Below are 20,751 nucleotides of genomic sequence, written 5' to 3' on the forward strand. Positions count from 1 at the left end.
TAAAACCTTTCTGTAAGTCTGACTTCAAAATAAAATGTTTGAAAAAAAAATACTATGTGGCCAATTTGAACATTAGCTGGGTTAATCTGGGGAGAGCTGTCAGCCATTTGGACAGGGCATTGCAGGGACTAATCCCTGTTCACCTCCCCCACCCCACACCCCCACTGGGTAACTCGGGAGGAGAAACCTCCAAACATGAACATGAGATGGATGGGTCATGGCAGTGTGCTGAGGCCGCAGCGGTTTCTGCCTCCAGCCCTGTAAGGAAATGCTACTGGCCTGGCTAAGGAGTACCTGGGGCTGCCCGTTCCCACCCTCATCCCCAGGAACAGCCTCACCAGCAAAACAACTATTATTCCATTCTGAAGATCTAGGGACAGACTTAAAAATCCTAGAGGTGAGGAGTGGTGAGCGGGGAGCGGGAGGGAGAAGGAAGGGTGGTGAGTGACCCTCAGGCACCTCTTAGGGAGACGGGTAGCCACCAGGATGACAACTCAGAGATCTCTGCCCTGGAACAGCTCTTGCTCGGTGTGCTGCTGAAACTCTTCAGGGCTGGGGTCAGAGGTGCCTGAGAATGCAGGTTCCTGCACAGGGGATGGGATGATGGCTCCTAGAGTCCCATCTTTCAGGAGCCAGCCCATGTTGGTGGGAGAGACAGAGGTAAACAGGGCGTTCTGAAACTCTGGGCCAAGCATGGGAGTGGGGTCCCCACTGGAGGCTAAGAAGGTTAGCTGGAAGCCCTGCCTGAGGTCGTGCAATGCAGCCAGTGAGCAGCAACGGCTGGGAGCTGGCAGGTCTGCTTTTGCCTGGCTGCCCTGGAATCCCCAGTTCTCCATGCTTCAGGGGCCCACTGCCCCTTGCCAGCCTTCAGGTAAATTATAAAAGCACCTGGTATGTATAAAGTGCTTTGCAGCTGTTTTCCCAGCAGGTATGTGAGCATCCTTTCATCAAATCCCCACATAGACTTTGAGCCAGGCAAGGCAGGTGCGCATACGAGTTTACAGATAAGAAACAGAGTTTGGACAATGTCTGTCACACAGCGAGGAAGTGGCAGAGCAAGACTTAAACCTAAGCCTCTGATTGAGCACTAAGTAAACTATAAACTGCCTCCCAGTATTGGAATTCTCAAAGTTTAAACACCAGGCTTAGTATTCAAGACTGTCCTGAGCTTACCTTGGGGCTCCCTGTCTCCATGCCTTTGAATATACTGTTCCTCTGCCTGGAATGCCCTTCCTTCCCTGCCCTTGCCCAACTCAATGTCCCATCTGCTGGGAAAATCCTGACGGAAGCCGCCTCCAAGTGACTGTTGTTCAGACCTGTGAGACTGCACTGACGTCCAAACCAACCAAACCTGTTGCCATCGAGTTGCTTCTAACTCATAGCGACCCTATAGGACACAGTAGAACTGCCCCATAGGGTTTCCAAGACTGTTTACGGAAGCAAACTGCCACATCTTTCTCCTGTGGAGCATCTGGTGGATTTGAACTGCCGACCTATTGGATGGCAGCCAAGCGCTTCACCACTGCGCTACCAGGGCTCCTTAAAAAACCTGCATTGGTCAGGAATTGAACCTAGGCCTCCTACATGGGAGTGAGAATTCTACTACCGAACCACTCTGTTAGTTACTTAGTGCTACTGTAACAGAAATGCCACAGGTTGGTGGCTTTAACAAACACATTAATTTTCTCACGTTTTAGGAGGCTAAAAGTTCAAATTCAGGGTGCTAGCTCTAGGGAAAAGCTTTCTGTCTCTGCTAGCTCTGGAGGAATGTCCTTTTCTGTTCTGAGCCTTTGCTCCTGGGTGATCTTCATGTGGCTTGGCATCTCTCGTCCCCATCTCTGCTGCTTCTCGCTTGCTTGTTTAATCTCTTTATATCTCAAAAGAGATTGACTCAAGATATAACCTACTCCTGCCTAATTAACATAATAAACATAACCTAATCCTCATTGACATAACCTAATTCTGCCTTATTAACATAACAAACACAACCCATTCACAGATGGGATTATAACTACAGGTGGAGGTTAGGATATACATCACAAAATGGAGGATAATTACATCAGATCAACAAAATGGAGGACAACCACACAATATCAGAAATCATGGCCTAGCCAAGTTCACACACATTTTTGGGGAACACAATTTAATCCATGACAACCACCAATCCTTCCCAGCGGGAGGTGCACTGACCTCAGAGAACTCTATTTGCAGCCTGACTTGACTGGCCTCACTGCACTGTACACTGCTGGAGGCTGGGAACTTGTCATTGTACTTTGCCTAGCACAGAGTGGTCAGTCACAACATGCTTCAGAGCTCACCCAGACCAATGGATCCTGAACTTTTTGGATCATAGACTCCTTTGAGAGTCTGATGAAAGCTACAAATCCTCTGGTCCAGGTGAAGAGTAAGGTAAGAAGACAGGTGATAAGATAGGGCTATGTGCTCTCTGTGAGTCCCTGGGTGGTGCTCAGCTGCTAACTGAAAGGTTGGTTGTTCAAATCCACCCAGAGGTGCCTTGGAAGAAAGGTTGGGCAACCTACCTCCAAAAAATCAGCTAGTTGATGGCAACTAGTTTTTTTTCTTTTTTTTTTTGTATTCTCTTTACCCACATTGGCTTTTTAGCAGGGCTTTTTAAAAATTTTATTTATTTTTAATTGTACTTTAGATGAAGTTTTACAGAACAAACTAGTTTCTTATCAAACAGTACACACATTGTTCTATGACACTGGTTATCAACCTCATGACATGTCAACACTCTCCCTTCTGAACCCTGGGTTCCCTATTACCAGCTTTCCTGTTCCCTCCTGCCTTCCAGTCCCTATTTGGCAGGTATTTGATTTCACGGGAGAGACAGCTCTCATTTCCAATAGAGCCCCCGCTCCACCACCTCCCCCTGGACAGGATGAGGCAAGATGTCACTGGGGACGCTGGCCAGATTTCTCTGCTCACAGACGCTCCCTAAGCTCAGGTGGGAGACCTGTGGGATGCAGCACTAGCCAGGTCCTCCCCTTGTGGCCGCAAATGCCATCCGGGTAAGAGGCAGGGAGGAGCTGTGCTTGGGATTGCTGCTCCCCAGCTCCCTTCTCAGAGTCTCAGACTCAGTGCTACTCAACTTTCTTTTCTCTAATGCAGTAAATCTCCTTCTATTATTCTCCAACTTGATATAGTAAGCTGTGTCATTTTGAGAAGAAATACATAATGGTATATTAGAGGAATCATGGATCTCCTCATTCATGCTTAGAAAAAATTTATTACAATGTAAGAAAGTCTGAAAAGCATGAATTTATTATCATGATTTAACACTTCTAGCACTTGAGTTAAAAATGCCCCTCCATAAATAACTCTCCCTGGAAAACATAGCAAATTTACACAGTTTACCATTTCCCAATGTTATATAAATCCACCAAGCTTAAATCAACTCCAGCTGGGTAACTAGGGCTGTGCAGTTGATCCCATCTAAGCTGGCAGCAACGGAGCAAGAAAGCCACTCTGCCCTCTCTCTACAGCTCCCTCACCTCAGAACTGAACAGTCCTGCCTCAGAACTTAAAGCAGACAGCCAAGGAGCCCCTTACAGTACCCCCTTTGGATCCACTGGGCGCCCTTCCTAGCTCTGCCTTCATGGACCTATGGTCTTGACTTTCTGGCTTTCCTCTGGGCTGTTTCCAGAGCTTGGTCAGTGTTCCAGGTGCCAAACTTGTAAGGTAGGGAATATCACCTCTATTTTTACAATTTTAAAAATTATTATATCTGAGGCTCAAAGGGTATAAGTAACTTGCCTAAGTTTATACAGCTTACATTCTAATAGGAAAGACAAATAGTACACAAAAACTTAAAGTTTGAGGCGGGTTATAACAGAAGGTTCTATAGAATATTACTGGAGGCAAAAGAAAGAGTACATAATGATACTACATGATGGCTGGACTACGAAAACTTTATAGAAGCAGTGACAACTTCTGGAAAGATTCAACCAGACAAGTCGCATAAGCAGAAGGAACTGTGTTTGAGAGTCTGATGAAAGCTATAAAGCCAATAGTTGTGAGCTGCAGAGGGCAGAAGAGAGGGAGACGAGGCAGAAGAGCGGTGTGGGGGCCAGATGGAGAGTCCTGGTGTGCCAGTCTGAGGGCTGTGGTCCTTGCTCTGTAAGCAATGGGGAGTCCTCTGGATCTTTAAGCAGGGAAGTTATCTTAGATTTGTTTGGGAAAGAAAAGGCAGGTCAGTGGGGATGGACTGGAGAGGGGGCAATGGAGGCATCCCAAGTCCCACCCCTCTCAGCACAGCCTTTCCATTTCTACTGCAAGCAGCCTGGAGTAGTGTCAAGGGTACTGCATTCACTTCCTCCCTCCTACCTTGCCTTCCTCTCTCCTTCCCACCCTTTCTTCATGCATCCATTTCTCTATTCATCTGATAAGTAATGACCAAGAGCCTACAATGTGCCAGAAACCATGCTAAGTTCTGGGGACTTAGTGATCAATAAGACTGGCATCTTATTCTGGCCACCACAGGGCTTCCAGTCTAACAGAGGAATCCAATAACTAAATAATGCAACTCCAGCACAGTAAGATGGAACCCGTGTGCAGTGGTTAACAGCTTGGCTGCTAACCAAAAGGCCAGTTCGAATCCACCAGGCACTCCTTGGAAACCTTATGGGGGAAGTTCTACTCTGTTCTTAGGGTTGCTGTGAGTTGGAATCAACTCTATGGCAATGGGTTTGGTTTTCTGAGCACCATAAGTGTTGTGATAGAGGATGTAGAGAAGGCTAAGAGAGGTCATAAGGAGGCCAAGGAAAGGATATTACAGGGCCTTCAGGAACTAACAGAAGTTTGGAGTGGCTGAAACATTGAAGTCAAGAGAAGGAAAGAGAAGGGGCTGGAGGTCTAAAGACTGCAGCGAGGCCAAATCACAAACAGCCCTGTGTAGTGTGCTAAGGAGTCCAACTGCCTCCTAAGGGCAGTGGGAAACTATCTAGTGTGTTTAGCTGGGATGTGACATGGTAAGATCACCCCGGTAGCTTTATGGAGAATAAGAACAACAGATAGCTCTTACTGAGTACTTATTATATTTGCTCTGGGCACTCTACATGCATTAGCTCCTTTAACCTTCACAATTACCCCATCAGGTAGGTTCTGTATGATCCCCATTTAAGGGTGAGACTGAGGCAGAGAGAAGTTAAGTCACATGGTCAAGAGTGAATCTAGGTTGTCTGGCAGGAAGACCAGTGGAGAGGATGTTGCACTAGAGAAGTTGGCAGAGATTGAGAGAAGTGGGTAGATTTGAGAAATAGTTAGGAGGTGGGCTTGGTAATACTTAGAAATTGACTGGAAGGAGTCAGAGGAGAAGAAGTGAATAATGGCCCACCCACCCTCCATTCCTGAGTTTGAATCCTTACTAGCTTGTGACATTGGTGAGACTTGCTAAGCCTCATTTTCATTATTGGTGCAAAAAAAAAAAAGAAGAAATCGCCCTTGATTTTAGTTGTGCATAGATGTGTATCTGTCTTGGAAGAAGTACAGCCAGAATGCTCCTCAAAAGCGATAATAAGACTTCGTCCCACATTGGACATGTTATCAGGAGGGACCAGTCCCTGGAGAAGGACACCATGCTTGGTAAAGTGGAGGGTCGGCAAAAAAGAGGAAGACCCTTAACGAGATGTATTGACACAGTAGCTGCAACAATGGGCACAAGCTTAACAATGATCATAAGAATGGCGCAGGACCGGGCAGTGTTTCATTCTGTTGTACATAGGATCGCTATGAGTTGCAACCAACTTGATGGCACCTAACAACAAAAACATCAGATGTATACCTGGCTCCATTCCATAAAGGACTTGAGGTGGCTTACAAAAAACATACAGAAATGAGTTTTAAAAAGTAGGAAGAGGCCCCATCTCCAAGGACTGAATAAGAGCACACAGGGCCCAGCCTAGGGTCTGGTGCACAGTATTTCATGGGTTTCCGATGTTTTCCTGGCACTCACTGGCCTCCACTCCGCATGCCTGCCATTCTGTACTCCACCCCTCCTGGCACAGGGTTTGGGTTTCCATCTTTTCTGACTAACTCTGCTACTCTTAGATGATTGCCCACCATGACATTATTTTTGTCCCCCATCTCAATTTCTTCCGATTCATGGCTTTTCTCTCCTTTCTTCATTAACAGTAAATTGTTTGTTCCCAATTTTCGCACCACCAAGGAGCTTTTATTGCTACCCATACCCCACGTAGCCCATGTTGGGAAATAATTCATCAACCAAAGTACACGTGTACATTTATTTGCTCATTTTTTTAAGCACACATTTAGGTGTGTTGTATATATAGATGCACCAGCCAGTCAGAGGTGACCTACACACAATAAGCAAGTTACAACCTGATACGGTACTTTGCAGTCCAAAGTAAAGAAGTGAAGTCGCAGCTGGCCTGTGTAGCTTCCGTCTACAGACATGTAGGATTTCCACTAGTCTTTCTGAAATAATGACACTTGCTTTTGGAATACTATTAATGCCTTTTGGACCTCTAGATTCTGGAAACCCTAGGCCTCCCCTAACTTGAAAAAACAAAGCTGTGTAGATGGCCCAAACTTTCACCTGACTTTATCATCCCTTCTGCCCACCATTCTGGTTCTCTCCTTCCTTTCAGAAAGACTTCTAAGATGAGCAGTCTTGGACTCATGCCACCTGAACACCTTATAAACTAGCTTCCACCTCAGCCCAGTTTAGAAATACACTTTCTTTTTTTTTAAATTGTACTTTAGATGAAGGTTTACAGAACAAACTAGTTTCTCATTAAACAGTTAGTATACATGTTTTATGACATTGGTTAACAACCCCACGACACATCAACACCCTCCCTTATAAACCTTGGGTTCCCTATTACCAGCTTTCCTGTTCCCTCCTGCCTTCTAGTCCTTGCCCCAGGCCTGGTGTTTCCCTTCAGTCTCATTTTGTTTTATGGGCCTGTCCAATCTTTGGCTGAAGGGAGAACCTCAGGAGTGACTTCATTACTGAGCTGAAAGGGTGTCCAGGGGTCATACTCTCAGAGTTTCTTCAGTCTCTGTCAGGCCAGCAAGGCTGGGAAAGATACTGCCTTTCCTGCACTCCTAACCTCTCCAAGACTCAGTTTCCTGATCTATAAAATGGGGGTGCTATCACCTACCTCTTAGGGTTGCTATGGGGATTAAATAATATACCTCATTATAGGGCCTTGTCTAACACCCAGTAGGTGATCAGTGGATTTCTTTCCCTTCTTTACTGATCCCTCTAATAGAGCCCAACACTACTGTTAGATATTTTAACAAGTAATCTTTAATAGCTTTTCATTACTTGAAGGATAAAATTCCATAGCCCGACATTTAACATTCTTCCCAGTTTGGAAATACTTCTCTCAGTTTTTTTCCATACCTTCTCTTCCAATACCTCACCTGTTGGCCATGACCTCCCTTACCATCCTTTCAAAACACATCTTGAGCTTTCTTACCAATGAACACTCAACTCCTTCACTTTCCCATCCCCAAATCCCTTCCCATTCTCTATCTTAGAGATACCCTTCCAAAGCCTAGGTCAAACCCCTGCTCCTCCTCCTCCTTCTCCTCCCAGAAAGCTTAAGTAAACTCAGTTCAGCAATTTGCTATCCTGGAACCATAACATTTACAGCCTCCTACCACTCACTGGGAAATATACTGTTATGTGATACCTCTTGGTGTTTATTGTTACTAAAAATTTCAAAGTTTTAAGGTGTCTGTGAGTTCACTGAGGAATACATAATAATAGTGATAGCCACCATTAGTGGAGCACTTACTTGTGTCAGATGCTGTACCTAGGTCCTTCACACACATTATCTTATTGAATTACATGCTCACAACCATCCCATGAGGTATTTATTATCATTCCCACTTTACAGATGAAGAAACTTAGGTTCGGTGTGGTTAATATTTTGTCTAAATCATTCAGCTAGTAAGCAATATAATGGAGATCTGTATCCAGGGCTACTTGGTTCCCTAGCTGATGCTGTTAACCACTTCCCAATGGGGTCAACAACGTCTAACCCAATGCTGGGCCCAGGAGAGGCACTCAGCATAGACTGGCCAAGAGCACTGATGCAGACCTGAAGAGGAGTCTTTGGCCGGTCAGTATTTGGTTGTCCCATTGGTAACCCATGATGTAAATCATTCCTACTACTTTACCTATGCTAGTATAGCTACTATCTCCTCCACTTGATTGAAGGGATGCCTCACCCTCATTTGGTCATTGTCTTTTTAGAAGAGGCCTTAGCTAGGGCTATCACAGCTTCTATTATTTGGAGAAGACAGTCATACCCATGATGCCAGCTAGAGAGATGTGCCCTTTTTTCCCAGCAATAGTGCTTTGGATAGCCTTCCCAGGGCTTCCATCTCTACAGACAGAAAGACATCCCAGAGGGTGACACTTCTTATGGGTTACTAACCTGAAAAAAGTCCCCGAGGCATGGATATACTGCATTTTTGCTCAGCTTGGCCCAAGTGGTCTGTGAAGGCTCACTGCTGAGAGATGGTGGTGGAATGCTCAGTCCTACTCGAGATTCTCAAAAAATGCTCATCTTGGAACACCTGATCAAGGCAGCGATGTGCTGTAGTGGGAAAGACACCAGCCTGGCAGCTAGACCTGCCACTGACAGGATGTGGGAGAACCTCAGACGAGTCATTTTCTCCGAACTCTTTTTTCATTTGTAAAATGGAAGTGATTAATCATATGGGCTCTAAGGTACAATTCAGCGACAGAATTCTGTGACTTCAGAAGGTGACGTGATTACAGTGGTAGAGGTAGAAAAAGCCAGGAGCCTGGCATTTACCCAATTCTGTGTGTGTGTGGTGGAGGTGAACAAGGAGAGAAAAATAGCTATGAAGCTGTAGCCTGGGAGGTTAGAAGCTCCCACTTCTTAATGGAGAAATGGAATCCTAGGGGTGTAGGAATTGTTGCTTGACCAGCAACTCTGGGAAAACATATGACTGGTAACTAATTTATAAAGCTGGTTCTCTAGCTGCCAGGTCATTCTTCTTCTAAGGAGTAGAGTATCACTCTCACCCTACTCATCTCCAGCTTTCTTCCTAGAATCAAGAGTATCCTTATGAAAATTAGGGCACACTTTACGTGTCTCGTTTTCAGTGTGGGAGCTGGTTGAGAGATGATTCTACTCTTGACAACTCTTTCTCTGAGGGGCAGCTTCAAAGTCTCCTTTTTCAGGTAAAGGTCCCAGGCTTGCTAGGAGGGTGGGGCAGGAGGCAAGATAGGGTCTCTGGCTACCTTAGTTGGGTCCACAGGTCTGATCTTAGAACTAGGCATTTCAGGAACTCAAGCCTTTGCCTATGTTCTCCCAGCACCTAAAGCTCAGTGGGCAGGACATTTTTTCCTGTCTCAAAGTTCCATGATATTTCTTCCTTGCTAAGCAGCTACAAGGACAGGCACACAGAAGGGACTGAGTTGCCCAAAGATTGAACCTTCCATTCCAGTGACCACACAGCCTAAAGGAGGCTTGGTGTCCATGTGATAGGAGTGAGGTGGAACCACACCAGGAAGACATACTGGGTTGTGGAAAACCATTTCCTTTCTTTTGGCTGGCCACAAAATACTATTGTTTGAACAGGTGCTGAGGAAAATAACGTTTTAATAACCTGGGCTCTGCTACTGCTATCAAGATACGCCCTACTGATCTGATCAGAGATGCTGAAGGGACAATTTAATATCAAAATCACATGGGGAAAATAGCTAAAGAGATAATTTATTAACTGTAAATCTCATATGTATATAAACATTTGCCTACATTAAAAACACATGCACTGAGCTAAGAAGAAACCATGAGCTGGAGGAGTGTGCCATAGCCTCTACCTCCCTAATGTTTACAGTCTTTATCCAGCTATGATCCTTCAGGCTTCTCCTGTTTCCAGAATTTTTGCCTAGTAAATCTCAAGTATGAGCAACACTTGAAGGAGGACGAAGATAAAAGAGTGGCTCTGAAGGAAGAGAGAGTCCCTCCCTTCCCATGACATTTGTGCCTATCCCAGGGGTCAGGTTTGAATAAATACAAGTGTGCTTCCTGGAAGAGTGATTGTCAGCAACAGCTTTTTCTTGATTAACTTTAAATAGCTTAATGAAATCAGGCACTTTGGACCTTGTGATGGTTGTATGCCAACTTGGCTGGGCCATGATAAGACAGACCTTCCTTCGGGAGCCTCAATGGGACATATTTTGTCCTTTTCCATTTTGCAAACATTGACTGGTTTTTCTCTCACAGAATGGTGGGCAGTAGGTTGGACAATGCTGTAGCACTATTTGCAGTACCCCCAGTACGTACCCAGTCTTGCTTTGGGAAGCAGCTGGAGGCTGGGCTGACCAGCAAATCCTAACCACTCACTGTTGGGAGTTCTTAACAGAGAGGAAAGGCAGACTCCTTTGTGCCAAACACTCTTCCTTGGTGGAATAGTCTGCTATTAGGTTAAGCCTCAAAGCTCTACAATAGTCTTTTCATATGCATTTCAAAGGAAAACACAGATTAAAATGTTAACATATACTACTCAATTAATAATGAAGGCACAAGATTAGATACAAATTCATATCAATTGCCTGGATAGCGGAAACCCTGGTGGCGTAGTGGTTAGGTGCTACGGCTGCTAACCAAAGGGTCGGCAGTTCGAATCCGCCAGGTGCTCCTTGGAAACTGTATGGGGCAGTTCTAATCCGTCCTATAGGGTCGCTATGAGTCGGAATCGACTCGACGGCACTGGGTCTGGGTGCCTGGATAGCCACAAAATGCCTACAGAGTACAGAAAGGGTGGAAGTGTGGCTTATGAAAATATGTCGATTGATGCTCTGCTGAAAACCTATCTTTGCTCTTCTAAATTGCCCATCCAGGGGGAGGTAAAGAAGTGATTAAACTCCATTCTGTGACATGTGACCAAAAAAAGAAAAAAATCCTTTTATTTAGACCCTGTTTATGATTCTTCTTTAAAGAAAAACAAAGAAATCACAATTCTTTTCTTCTAGAATCTTCTCATTCCAGAGAGCAGTAAGGACACTGTTGTCCAGGATGGGTGACTGTGGTTATGGTTGATCCAAGGGATAGGGTGTACTTGAGCTGGTCATGACAGCTGCAGTGAGGAAAAGATAGTTCTGGAAATCTAACTTTAACTGAGAAAATGGCTGAGGGCTTCCAGTTTGCCATTCACCTACTTCTGCCACACTAATGAAAGCTCATATCCCAAAAAACCAAAAACCACGCCCATTGCCGTCGAGTCGATTCCGACTCACAGTGACCCTATAGGACAGAGTAGAACTCCCCCATAGAGTTTCCAAGGAGTGCCTGGTGGATGTGAACTGCTGACTTCTTGGCTAGCAGCCGTAGCACTTAACCACAACACCACCAGGGTTTCCCATATCCCAAAGGCTTTCTGAAATGGGATGAGACTGATTTAGTTACTCTCACAGGGGTGGACTTAAAAAAAATTATCATCTACAAAGAGTTTTTAACTCAAGTGAAAGAAGGCTGAGTGGAGGCTACAGGGCCAGGCCCATTCTGAAAAGACAAGAGGAGTCTACAAATGAGATTTGGATCTACCCAGCTAAGGAGGTTGCTCAATGAGGCTTTTCTAGACTGAAATAATCTAGTTTTGAACAAGAATTCAGGGAAGCTCACTAAGTCTCATTAAGGCTCAATAAGCCTCACTAATTATAGGCTCCCTAAGTGCAGGCTGCCCTAGGTGGTCTGACCAAAGCTCCTTGGCTACCAATAATGACTGACAAAGAGTATCAGTGCCAAGCCTGGGTTTGGAGAGAGAGAAATAAAGTAACACCCTCCAGATAAAGTCATCAAGTAATATGTGTCTGGGGACACATCTTTTCTCACTGCCAATTTGGAGAAGTGTTAACTCACTGGCTGTACCAGGCTCATCACCTGACTTGAAGGCCACTAGAGCCTACTATAAGCTGAAGGACCCATCTCAAGAGCTCCGCTGAATGGGAAGGTAGAGGAGAAAAGAGGTCTCAATGAACTTCTTCCATAGGCTTTCTTGGGTCAAAGTGAGGCCCCGTGCGGAAGAGAAGAAGTCCCTTCTTGAGGTGGTGGAATGTAATCTGGCAAGTGAACATGGTTCTTTGGGTCATGGGATAGTGGCAGGCCATCAGCCTGCAGCAGTTAGATACCACTATCCCTATAGTGGCACATTCCCCAGATACAGCCCTGAGAAGTTCACTGGACTGCAGGTGATGGGAGGATGAATAAAACAAACAACTGGGTCAACAAAAAAGAGAGACTGCTCTTATTTCTCCTGAGAAACTGGAGGGGCAGTTACTTGAACATGGGTAGGAAACGCTTTCAGGCTTTTACCTCTCCTGGATTTCCCCAGAGCAATCATTCCTTCGTGTGATTTAAAGCCTGTGTCAAAGTGTTGGCTGGGTTCACACTGAACCTTCTAGGCACAGGAGGGGCAGCTACCAGGCTAAATGACTACTGGGACTAACTCACAACTGGCCCTCAGTGTTGTTATGATAGGGGCACCAACTACACCCTCAAAAGGAAATTATTACACTTAGATAGAGGTGGGTGGTTAGAGAATAGGGTGGAGAATGTGAAAGGGTCTGTTTTTCTGAAATTGTTATGTTACAAAGGGACTGCATTTAAATTAGAGAGAGATTTCAGTGGAAAGGTTTTCCTTGTATACAAAACAGAGCTAACTCCTTTCAGAAGACTGAAAAGGAAACACTCTTGGAATGAGGTTGAATATGCAATGGCCTGTGCTAGGCAGAAAGTATCCTACTTTTATTTTCTAATCTCTGCTTGGCATAGAAAAGACACCACCCCATTCCCCCAGCTCCCTTAGTATATTATCTACTGATTGGACTGGTCTGACCAAACACACACATACATACACACAACCTCTGGGTTGTTAGAATGATTTCTAAATTAAATACATAATAGGATGCTAGTGAGATAGGTCCCTGTGAAAGGAGAGACACAATTACTTTCTAATCAAATAATTTAAAACGATAGATCAGTATATAAAGAAACCCACACATTTCCTATGGAAATTTTGCAGCATGTGCTTCATTGTCAAATGAAAAATATATCTTCCAGAATCTGACTCTCTTCCAGGTCTTCAGGGGTCCTGCTTGCCCCCATCTTGCTCCGGGTCTGTTTCAGAGGACTAAGTCGGAAAATACTGTGATTCCAAGTGCCAGCTGCTCTGAAGGGACGTGGCTGGGTTTTGGAAGCAGACTTTGGGCTCAGCGATTGAACCAGATCCAACAGAGATGTCTCATACCTGTAATACACACAACCCAGACAGAAAATGATCAGACCATCAGGATGTTAGCATCCAAGAAGTCCAAAGAGATAGGCTGTCCAGGTCAAAACTGAGATCACAGATCACATCATGTGCAAGTGGGCCTCCTAGGGGAACTATAGGAAAGACAAACACCTGAAGGACTCAAGAACAAAGGCCTCTGCTGCCTGCCCATAAGCTCTTCTCTTCTGTTGAACCCTATCATTCTTTTCTAACCTGAAGAGAGAGCCTGTGGCGTGGGAAAAGTAATAATGATAATAGTAATGATATTAATATTGCTTCCTTTCCCTCTGCTCTAAACACCTCAGAGCTAGGTCAACTGATACTTTCTTCCTGGGTCAGTAATGACTGAGACAGAAGTATACTCCTTAAATGAGGGGGGTCATAGCTGTTGGGCTCTACCCCCAGCTCTCTGACTCAAGATCTGGTGTGTCAGATATGAACAGGGCAAAGGATATAAACAGGAACTGCACAGAAGAAATACACATGGCCAATGAATATATGAACAAATGTTTACTGTAATGACTAGCAACAGGAAAATGGAAATTTAAAACAAGGATATAATTGTGGAAGAGGCAGGCTGGTAAATATTAAAAACATTAATACTATCCAGTGTTGGTAAATGGGTGGGAAGACAGGGGCTCTCATCTACTGCTGGTGGGAACATAAACAGGTAAGATTATTTGGGTAGGACAAAATGTGCATTATCTATCAAAATGTAAAAAAGTGTGTATACTCATCAATTCCACTTCTGGGAATTTATTATACAGAAATACTTCTATATGTATACAAAGATATAAATATACGGTAGTTCATTGCAGCCTTGAAAAAGCAAATATCTGGAATGTCCACCAAAAAAGGGTTGGTGGGAATAAATCTTGGCTCACTCATACAATGGAATATTATTTAATCCTAAAAAGAAAGGGGGGACAGATACCCTATGTATGAACATAGAAACATGTCCATTGTACATAATTAATTGTGAAAATTACATTGCAAAGTTTTTTTTTTTTAAGTTCATATATAGAGGCCTATGAATGCCCTATGGACAAATGTCCTGTTTTCTACCACTGTTCCAACCGACTTCAGAACTGAAGTCTTGGGATGTCTGGAAAGTCCAGAGTCTGGTGCTGGAAACCCCCCGAATCGTGCTTAAGTTTGCTTTTTTTTTTGGACACTTCTTTTGTTGCTGGCTTCTGTTGCCCACTGCCCAAAGTCCCTTCCCAGCCTTAGAGGGTAGATCTATACCAGATGTTCCCTTTTACTTACTCTATATTCTCAGGACCCTTGTGGGATATAAATAGGGTCCTTGCCCTCAAGCGACTTACCATTTAGTGTCTTATACTCCTTTACATTCTTGATTATTATAGTGCTTTGGAAATGCAGTAAGTGCACCATAAATGTTTAATGGTACAGACTGGCATGGCCGAGGAACACAGCAGGTCTGTAGACCCTATCAGTAGTGTGATGTTAGCAGGCCCCATGTTTGGGTCTCAGATCTTGCTGAGCTATCTTTAAACTATAAACAATGTAGGACAGAGACAAGTAAAAGTCTGATACGGCAAATTATGGAATGTATTATAGGGCAGAAGATGAATATACTGATATAAAAAGTGTTTTGATAAATTCCTAGATTGATAGATAGCCACAGAGCATAGTAAGGTTGTAAAAATTGCTGCAAGGTAAATACCCACAGGCTTAGAAAAACAGAAATTTAAAGATCATTGCAGTCAATGGAAAAGAATGCTATTTTCATATGAAGCTTCGATGAATCATTAATGAGGAATACAATTAAAAAATTAATTTTTCCTTATAACTGAAGATACAGCAATAGAATGCATTAACATATATTTTGAATTATATATCTTTTTTGCAAATAATGTGCCCATGTAAATAACACACCCACACATACAACGTATATAGCACACCTAGGAAAATAATGTGTGAAGGCATTACATGGTTGGCAAATAACACATGCATTATTTGCAAAAAAATACAGTACAAATCATTATGTCATTTTCTGTTTCTACATTAAATGATAGTGTATGTCATTTACACTGAATTTAGACTTACGTGAAACTAATTGTATGAAGTGTTAAATCTTTTTAGAAAGAATGTTCTATAAGAATCATCAGCTTTAGATATACTAATATTTATAGTTTGATGTAATTTATCAGGAATTTATCCCAGTGATGTCACAGCCTGTAAACAAATAAAAAAAACAAACCTGTTGCCATTGAGTCAATTTGGACTCATAGTGACCCTATAAGACAGAGTAGAACTGCCCCACAGGGTTTCCAAGGCTGTAAATCTTTACGGGAGCAGACTGCCATGTCTTTCTTCCACACAACAGCTGGGGGGGTTCGAACTGCCAACCTTTTGGTTAGCAGCCGGGCGCTTAACCACAGCGCCACCAGGGCTCCTTACAGCCTGTAAAGTACTCTTAAGAGCTCTTGTGTCAGTTGCATCAGCAGAAAAATCTTTTTCTAAATTAAAAATTATCAAAAATTAATTGCTATCTCTCCTTTGCTAGGAGTGACTGATGTTGGTTTTAACTACATCATTTAAAATGAAGTTGTGAAAGTATAAGTTTTGATGATCCAATAAATGGAACTGAAGAAAAACGAGTCAAAAAATCTTATGAGCAAGTTATCACATTAATAAAGTATTATTCTTTACTGCATTATATAAAACCATGACACCAAAAATAGAATTTTTTGTGATTTTTGGTTTTAAATTGTTATGCATGCATCACTATTACCCCTGTTATGTTTTGTAAGTAATATACTATTTTTAAAGGACAAAGTTTTGCATTTTAATACCTGTAACTGCATTTTTTCCTTTTGCTGTTTGAACGAGGGGCCCCACATTATTATTTTGTATTTGTCCTGCAAATTATGTGGCTGGCCCTGCCCTCAAGTCCCAGGCAAGATCAGACTATCATCTCAGGCATGGAAATGTCATGGCATTTTCTATGGGATGAAAACCTGGCTCGCTGTAAATTCAAATCCTTTTTAGCAGAAATTGTTTTGCAGCTTTTATTCTCACAGGATCAACGCGAAGTTTCAATACAATTACCTCTGTCATTCAAAACAACAGTTTCTGTGTTCAACCAAGGTATAAGCCAATGACTTGGGCACTGCTTCCAAGAAAGTTTGTTTATAAGCAGGACAGACCTACTTCATGCTCAAGGAATTGGCTTTGTTTGAATCTTCCTTGGAGATACACGGCAATCTTGTAGTAATATTCATCTCTTCATATAGACCATTAACATTTTTAAAAAACCAGTGGCAGAGGAAAGTCTATATTTTTCTAATCAATTTCATGCTTAAAATAGCTAGCTAGAAGTTCTGCATATATCCTGAATTAGTAAACAAACCAACTGCTTTCTGTTTTAAAAAGTAGAGACGAAAATAATTTGGATCAAAAAGCCTATGGGGAGTTGACCTTTCAGAAAGGCAAGCTGAAATCCAGAGTAACGGTAAGTATTTGTGTTTAGGCTGATTTAATTGGTACCAACTTGATCATTTGAAAAAAAGTTGTAGGCCTCAAATTCCTTTAGAGTACTCTTATTTACATATAATATGGAAATAATGACCCACAAAACCAAAGAAAGTCATATCTGATGTGTTAGACAAGATATGCAGCAGCAACAAATGAATGTCAAAATTCCAATCACTTAACCCAACTCAAATTTATCTCATGCTTATGCCACATGCTTAAAGTAGATATAGGCAGACAGCAGTGCTAATATTTCATGGCTCCATCACCTGGAACATGTGGGCTTTTCTGTTGTCTTGGCACGGATGAGAGCCTAAAGAACTGTATATGTGTTTTCCACATCCTGGAAGTGTCACATCTCTTCTTACAGCTGATTGGATAGAACCAGTCATGTAGCTCCAGAAGGGGAAGAGAAATGGATATTGGCAAACACAAGTGATGCCTACTCATCGAGGAATGAGTCTTAAATAATTTGGAAGGATTCTCTCATTCTGAATGAGGAAACTAAGGTCCAGGTCCAGAGAGATACATGTGATCTGACTGGGGTCATATAGCAAGTGAGTAGCACAGCCAAGTGGTTTGCAGTTCAGGTCTCCTGAATTCCCGTATCAGTGCCTCTTCAATCTTTCCAGCAAGATAAATAAGGTGTAACTAAAGTGAAGGAAGGAAATGGTTCCTGTTTCCAGCTGTATTTTAATTTAAATGCATAGTATTATTAGCTGCTAAATAACCAATACTGATTGCTCACGAAGTCACTGAATGTGGAATAGAAATTCTGACATAACCCTTGACGACTTGCAAAGTCAACATTTAGAAAAAGGAAGCAGTTCTCTATTTTGCTTAACTCAGCTACTACAAAGATCTAATCTTGTAGTTGTTTGGCTAGATTTTAAACAGATTTCACACCTTTACATGATACTGAAAAAACAAAACAAAAAACCCATTCCCACTGGGTCCATTCCAACGCATAGTAACCCTACAGCGACCCTACAGGATAGAGTAGAACTGCCCCATAGTGTTTCTGAGGGGTAGCTGGTAGATTCGAACTGCCCACCTTCTGATTAGCAGCCGAGCTCTTAACCACTGCGCCATCAGGACTCCTTTACATGACAGAATAGTTAATTATTATTGTTTTTTAGGTTGGTTTTTCCCATATCTCAGCTATTTTGAACTGACTACACACAGTTGTAACTCAGTGTGAACACACTCACACTCCTCATCAACCTGGCTATCTTTTCCTCCAACAAATTAATCCAGCCTAGAGTACAAATGGAAACCCTGGTGGCATAGTGGTTAAGTGCTACAGCTGCTAACCAACAGGTTGGCAGTTTGAATCCACCAGGCACTCCGTGGAAACTCTATGGGGCAGTTCTACCCTGTCCTATAGGGTCACTATGAGTCAAAATCGACTCGCTGGCAACGGGTTTGGTTTTTTGGTTTAGAGTACAAATGTTCATCTTCATGGTTTGGCTTTAGCATAAAAATTTCCTTTCTCTAGAAGCCACATTCTAACATGGATTACACTGTGGGAGAAGAACCAGAGAGTCTGTGGTAGGGAGGGCCTCAGAATGTAGTTGCACCTCACAGCTAATTTTGTTCAATAAGTTCATCAAAGTTTTACAGCACTTTTGCTCTCAGGAAAGACCAAAGAATTTAGTCAGATTAAGTATTAACAAAAGAGCAAAGATTATTTTAAAACCTAAAGCTTGAGAAATCATCCAATTTATACCAGAATTACATATGCAATAAAGCAAAATAAAAAATGAATTCCTATGGGATTTTTGTATAAATACCACCAAAGAGCAGTGTTTATCAGGTTGTGTTCTGTACCTGTGTGTCTCGGTGTGCTGAGGTGACATGTAACAGCAGGATATACAGTTGATCTAGTGTGACCTGACCCTGCTAGGACTATCTGGTATTCAAATAACTTAAAGGGACATACAACTTATTCAAATACGTAAAATACTAACTCTTGAAAAACCCAGACTGTGTTTTTGCAAAAGGCATTAATTGTGTTGGCTTTTCTTGCCTCTGTACCTCAGATAGCCAGTACTCATGAAATACCTAGGCACACAGGCTGACTTTTAAAAGTTTCATTATGAAGAGGTTCTAAGTGGGAGGCTTATTTGATCTACTTTGCTAGTCTTATCCAGAAAGCAGTTTGGACTCAGCTGTTGTTGTTAGGTGCTATCGAGTTGAGTCCGACTCATAGTGACCCCAGGTGACAGGGTAGAACTGCCTAGTAGGGTTTTCTAGGCTGTAATCTTTACAGTAGCAAATAGACAGGCCTTTCTCCCGTGGAGCTGCTGGGTGGGTTCTAACTGCCAACCTTTCGGTAAGCAGCTGAGCGTTTAACTGTTGCACTACCAGGGCTCCTTGAGTTGGCTGTAGTGGCATTAATTCTGTTCTCCTAGAGTTCTGTTTCCAGTTTTGTTTACCTCTGACATAGCAAGATATAGAGACAAAACTCAGGGGAGGATGTAGCCTCCAATGATTTGATTTGGCTCTATGCATATCAACTCAAGAAGGGGCCAGTTTGACATGGTACCCGAGAATATTAGCACAAGGCCAGGAAACGAATCGATTTCATGGTGGCTCATCCATGGGCTGCACTGGGTGAGAATCTAACTAGGATGCTGGAGCTTTCTTCTTCCATTCTCCTTTTTCATCTTTTGTGATTTCAGTAGACCTCTCCTGATTTTCCTGCTATATCACTAACAACCTCCTCCTCTCTTGCCTTTTAAATGATGGAATGCCCCAGGGCTCAGTCCTCACCCCTCATATCTTGGGTGATTCCAATCATTCTCAGGGCTTTAATAATATCCATATGTCAATGACTTCCAAATGTATAGCTCCAACATCAAAGTTGCCCCTGAGCTCCAGACTCAGGTACGCAACTTCTACCGGATAACTTCATTTGGATGTGTAATAAGCATCCCAAATTGTCCAAAATAGAACGCTTATTTTATTATGTCAAACCCCACTCCTCTCCATCAGCACAGTTCCTCAGGCCAAAAAAAATGCCGTTATTCTTGATTTTTACCTCTGGGACTTTGCATGTTTTGTACTCTCTGCTTAGGATGTTCTTCTCTCAGATTTTATTTGCTCCCCCCATTCATTAATCTCTTTGCCTTCAAAGAGGCCTTCCCTACCACTGTATCCAAAATAGCCATCACTCCGCAATTACTCTATACCTTTATGGTATTTTATTTTCTTTATATCACTCAATACCACCTACAGTACATATTGATTTGTTTATTGTCTATCTCGTTCAATGGTTATTTGCTCCATGAGGGCAGGGCCATTATTTTGCTTATTGCTGTTATCTCCAGTGCAAAGAATGGTATCTGGAATAAGGTAGGTTCTAAATATTTGTTAAATTAATGAATGGTCCTACGTTTCAGCATCTTCCTCCATAAGCAGCTTTTTTGATTTTTGCACAGGTAGTCTTTTAGTTGGAATTGGCTTGATGGCAGCTAAGAACAACAGCAACAGTCTTTAAAAAAAAATTACAATATATTTCTGAAAAGTGTTATCCATCCATTCTTCTTCTATAAAAGAGGATACTATACATAACGGTTTTTGTAAACTACTTTTTTATTTAATACATCAGGACCATTTTTCATAACATTATTTTTAATGGCATCAGATTACTCCATCTCCTGGATGCACTCTAATTTATTTAACCAATCCCATATTGAAGAGTACTTAGATTAAGTTCAAAAGTCTTTTGATACTAAAGCAACTATTTCTCTTTTTTCGATCAGTTAATGCCCAAAATGTACTCCCTACCCTAATCCATCATAGGTTGGCAAAGTACTGCTATTCCTATTATATTCTGTGCTTTCTCTCCCTTTATTCCCAGCCCAGGAGGTTTTGCTTCATGATAACCAAAAAAAAAAAAAAAAAAACAAACTTGTTGCCGTCAAGTTAGTTATGACTCATAGCAAT

At 42.5% G+C, this 20,751-nt stretch overlaps 1 protein-coding gene across 2 annotated transcripts in view; it reads right to left on the minus strand.

Moving 5' to 3' along the window:
- Positions 1-469: 469 nt before the first annotated feature.
- Positions 470-20,751, minus strand: part of KIAA1328 (KIAA1328 ortholog) — a 360,311-nt gene continuing 340,029 nt past the window's right edge. Inside the window, exon 10 of one of the 2 annotated variants that reach the window (XM_003406322.4) lies at positions 470-13,278. In XM_003406322.4, the coding sequence (XP_003406370.1) occupies positions 13,068-13,278 (211 nt within the window). In that variant the 3' untranslated portion in view covers positions 470-13,067. The remainder of the gene's footprint in view (positions 13,279-20,751) is intronic. The other variant, XM_023543878.2, reaches the window with a different exon arrangement.

This window comes from Loxodonta africana, chromosome 11, assembly GCF_030014295.1.
Source record: "Loxodonta africana isolate mLoxAfr1 chromosome 11, mLoxAfr1.hap2, whole genome shotgun sequence".
Taxonomy (NCBI): domain Eukaryota; kingdom Metazoa; phylum Chordata; class Mammalia; order Proboscidea; family Elephantidae; genus Loxodonta; species Loxodonta africana.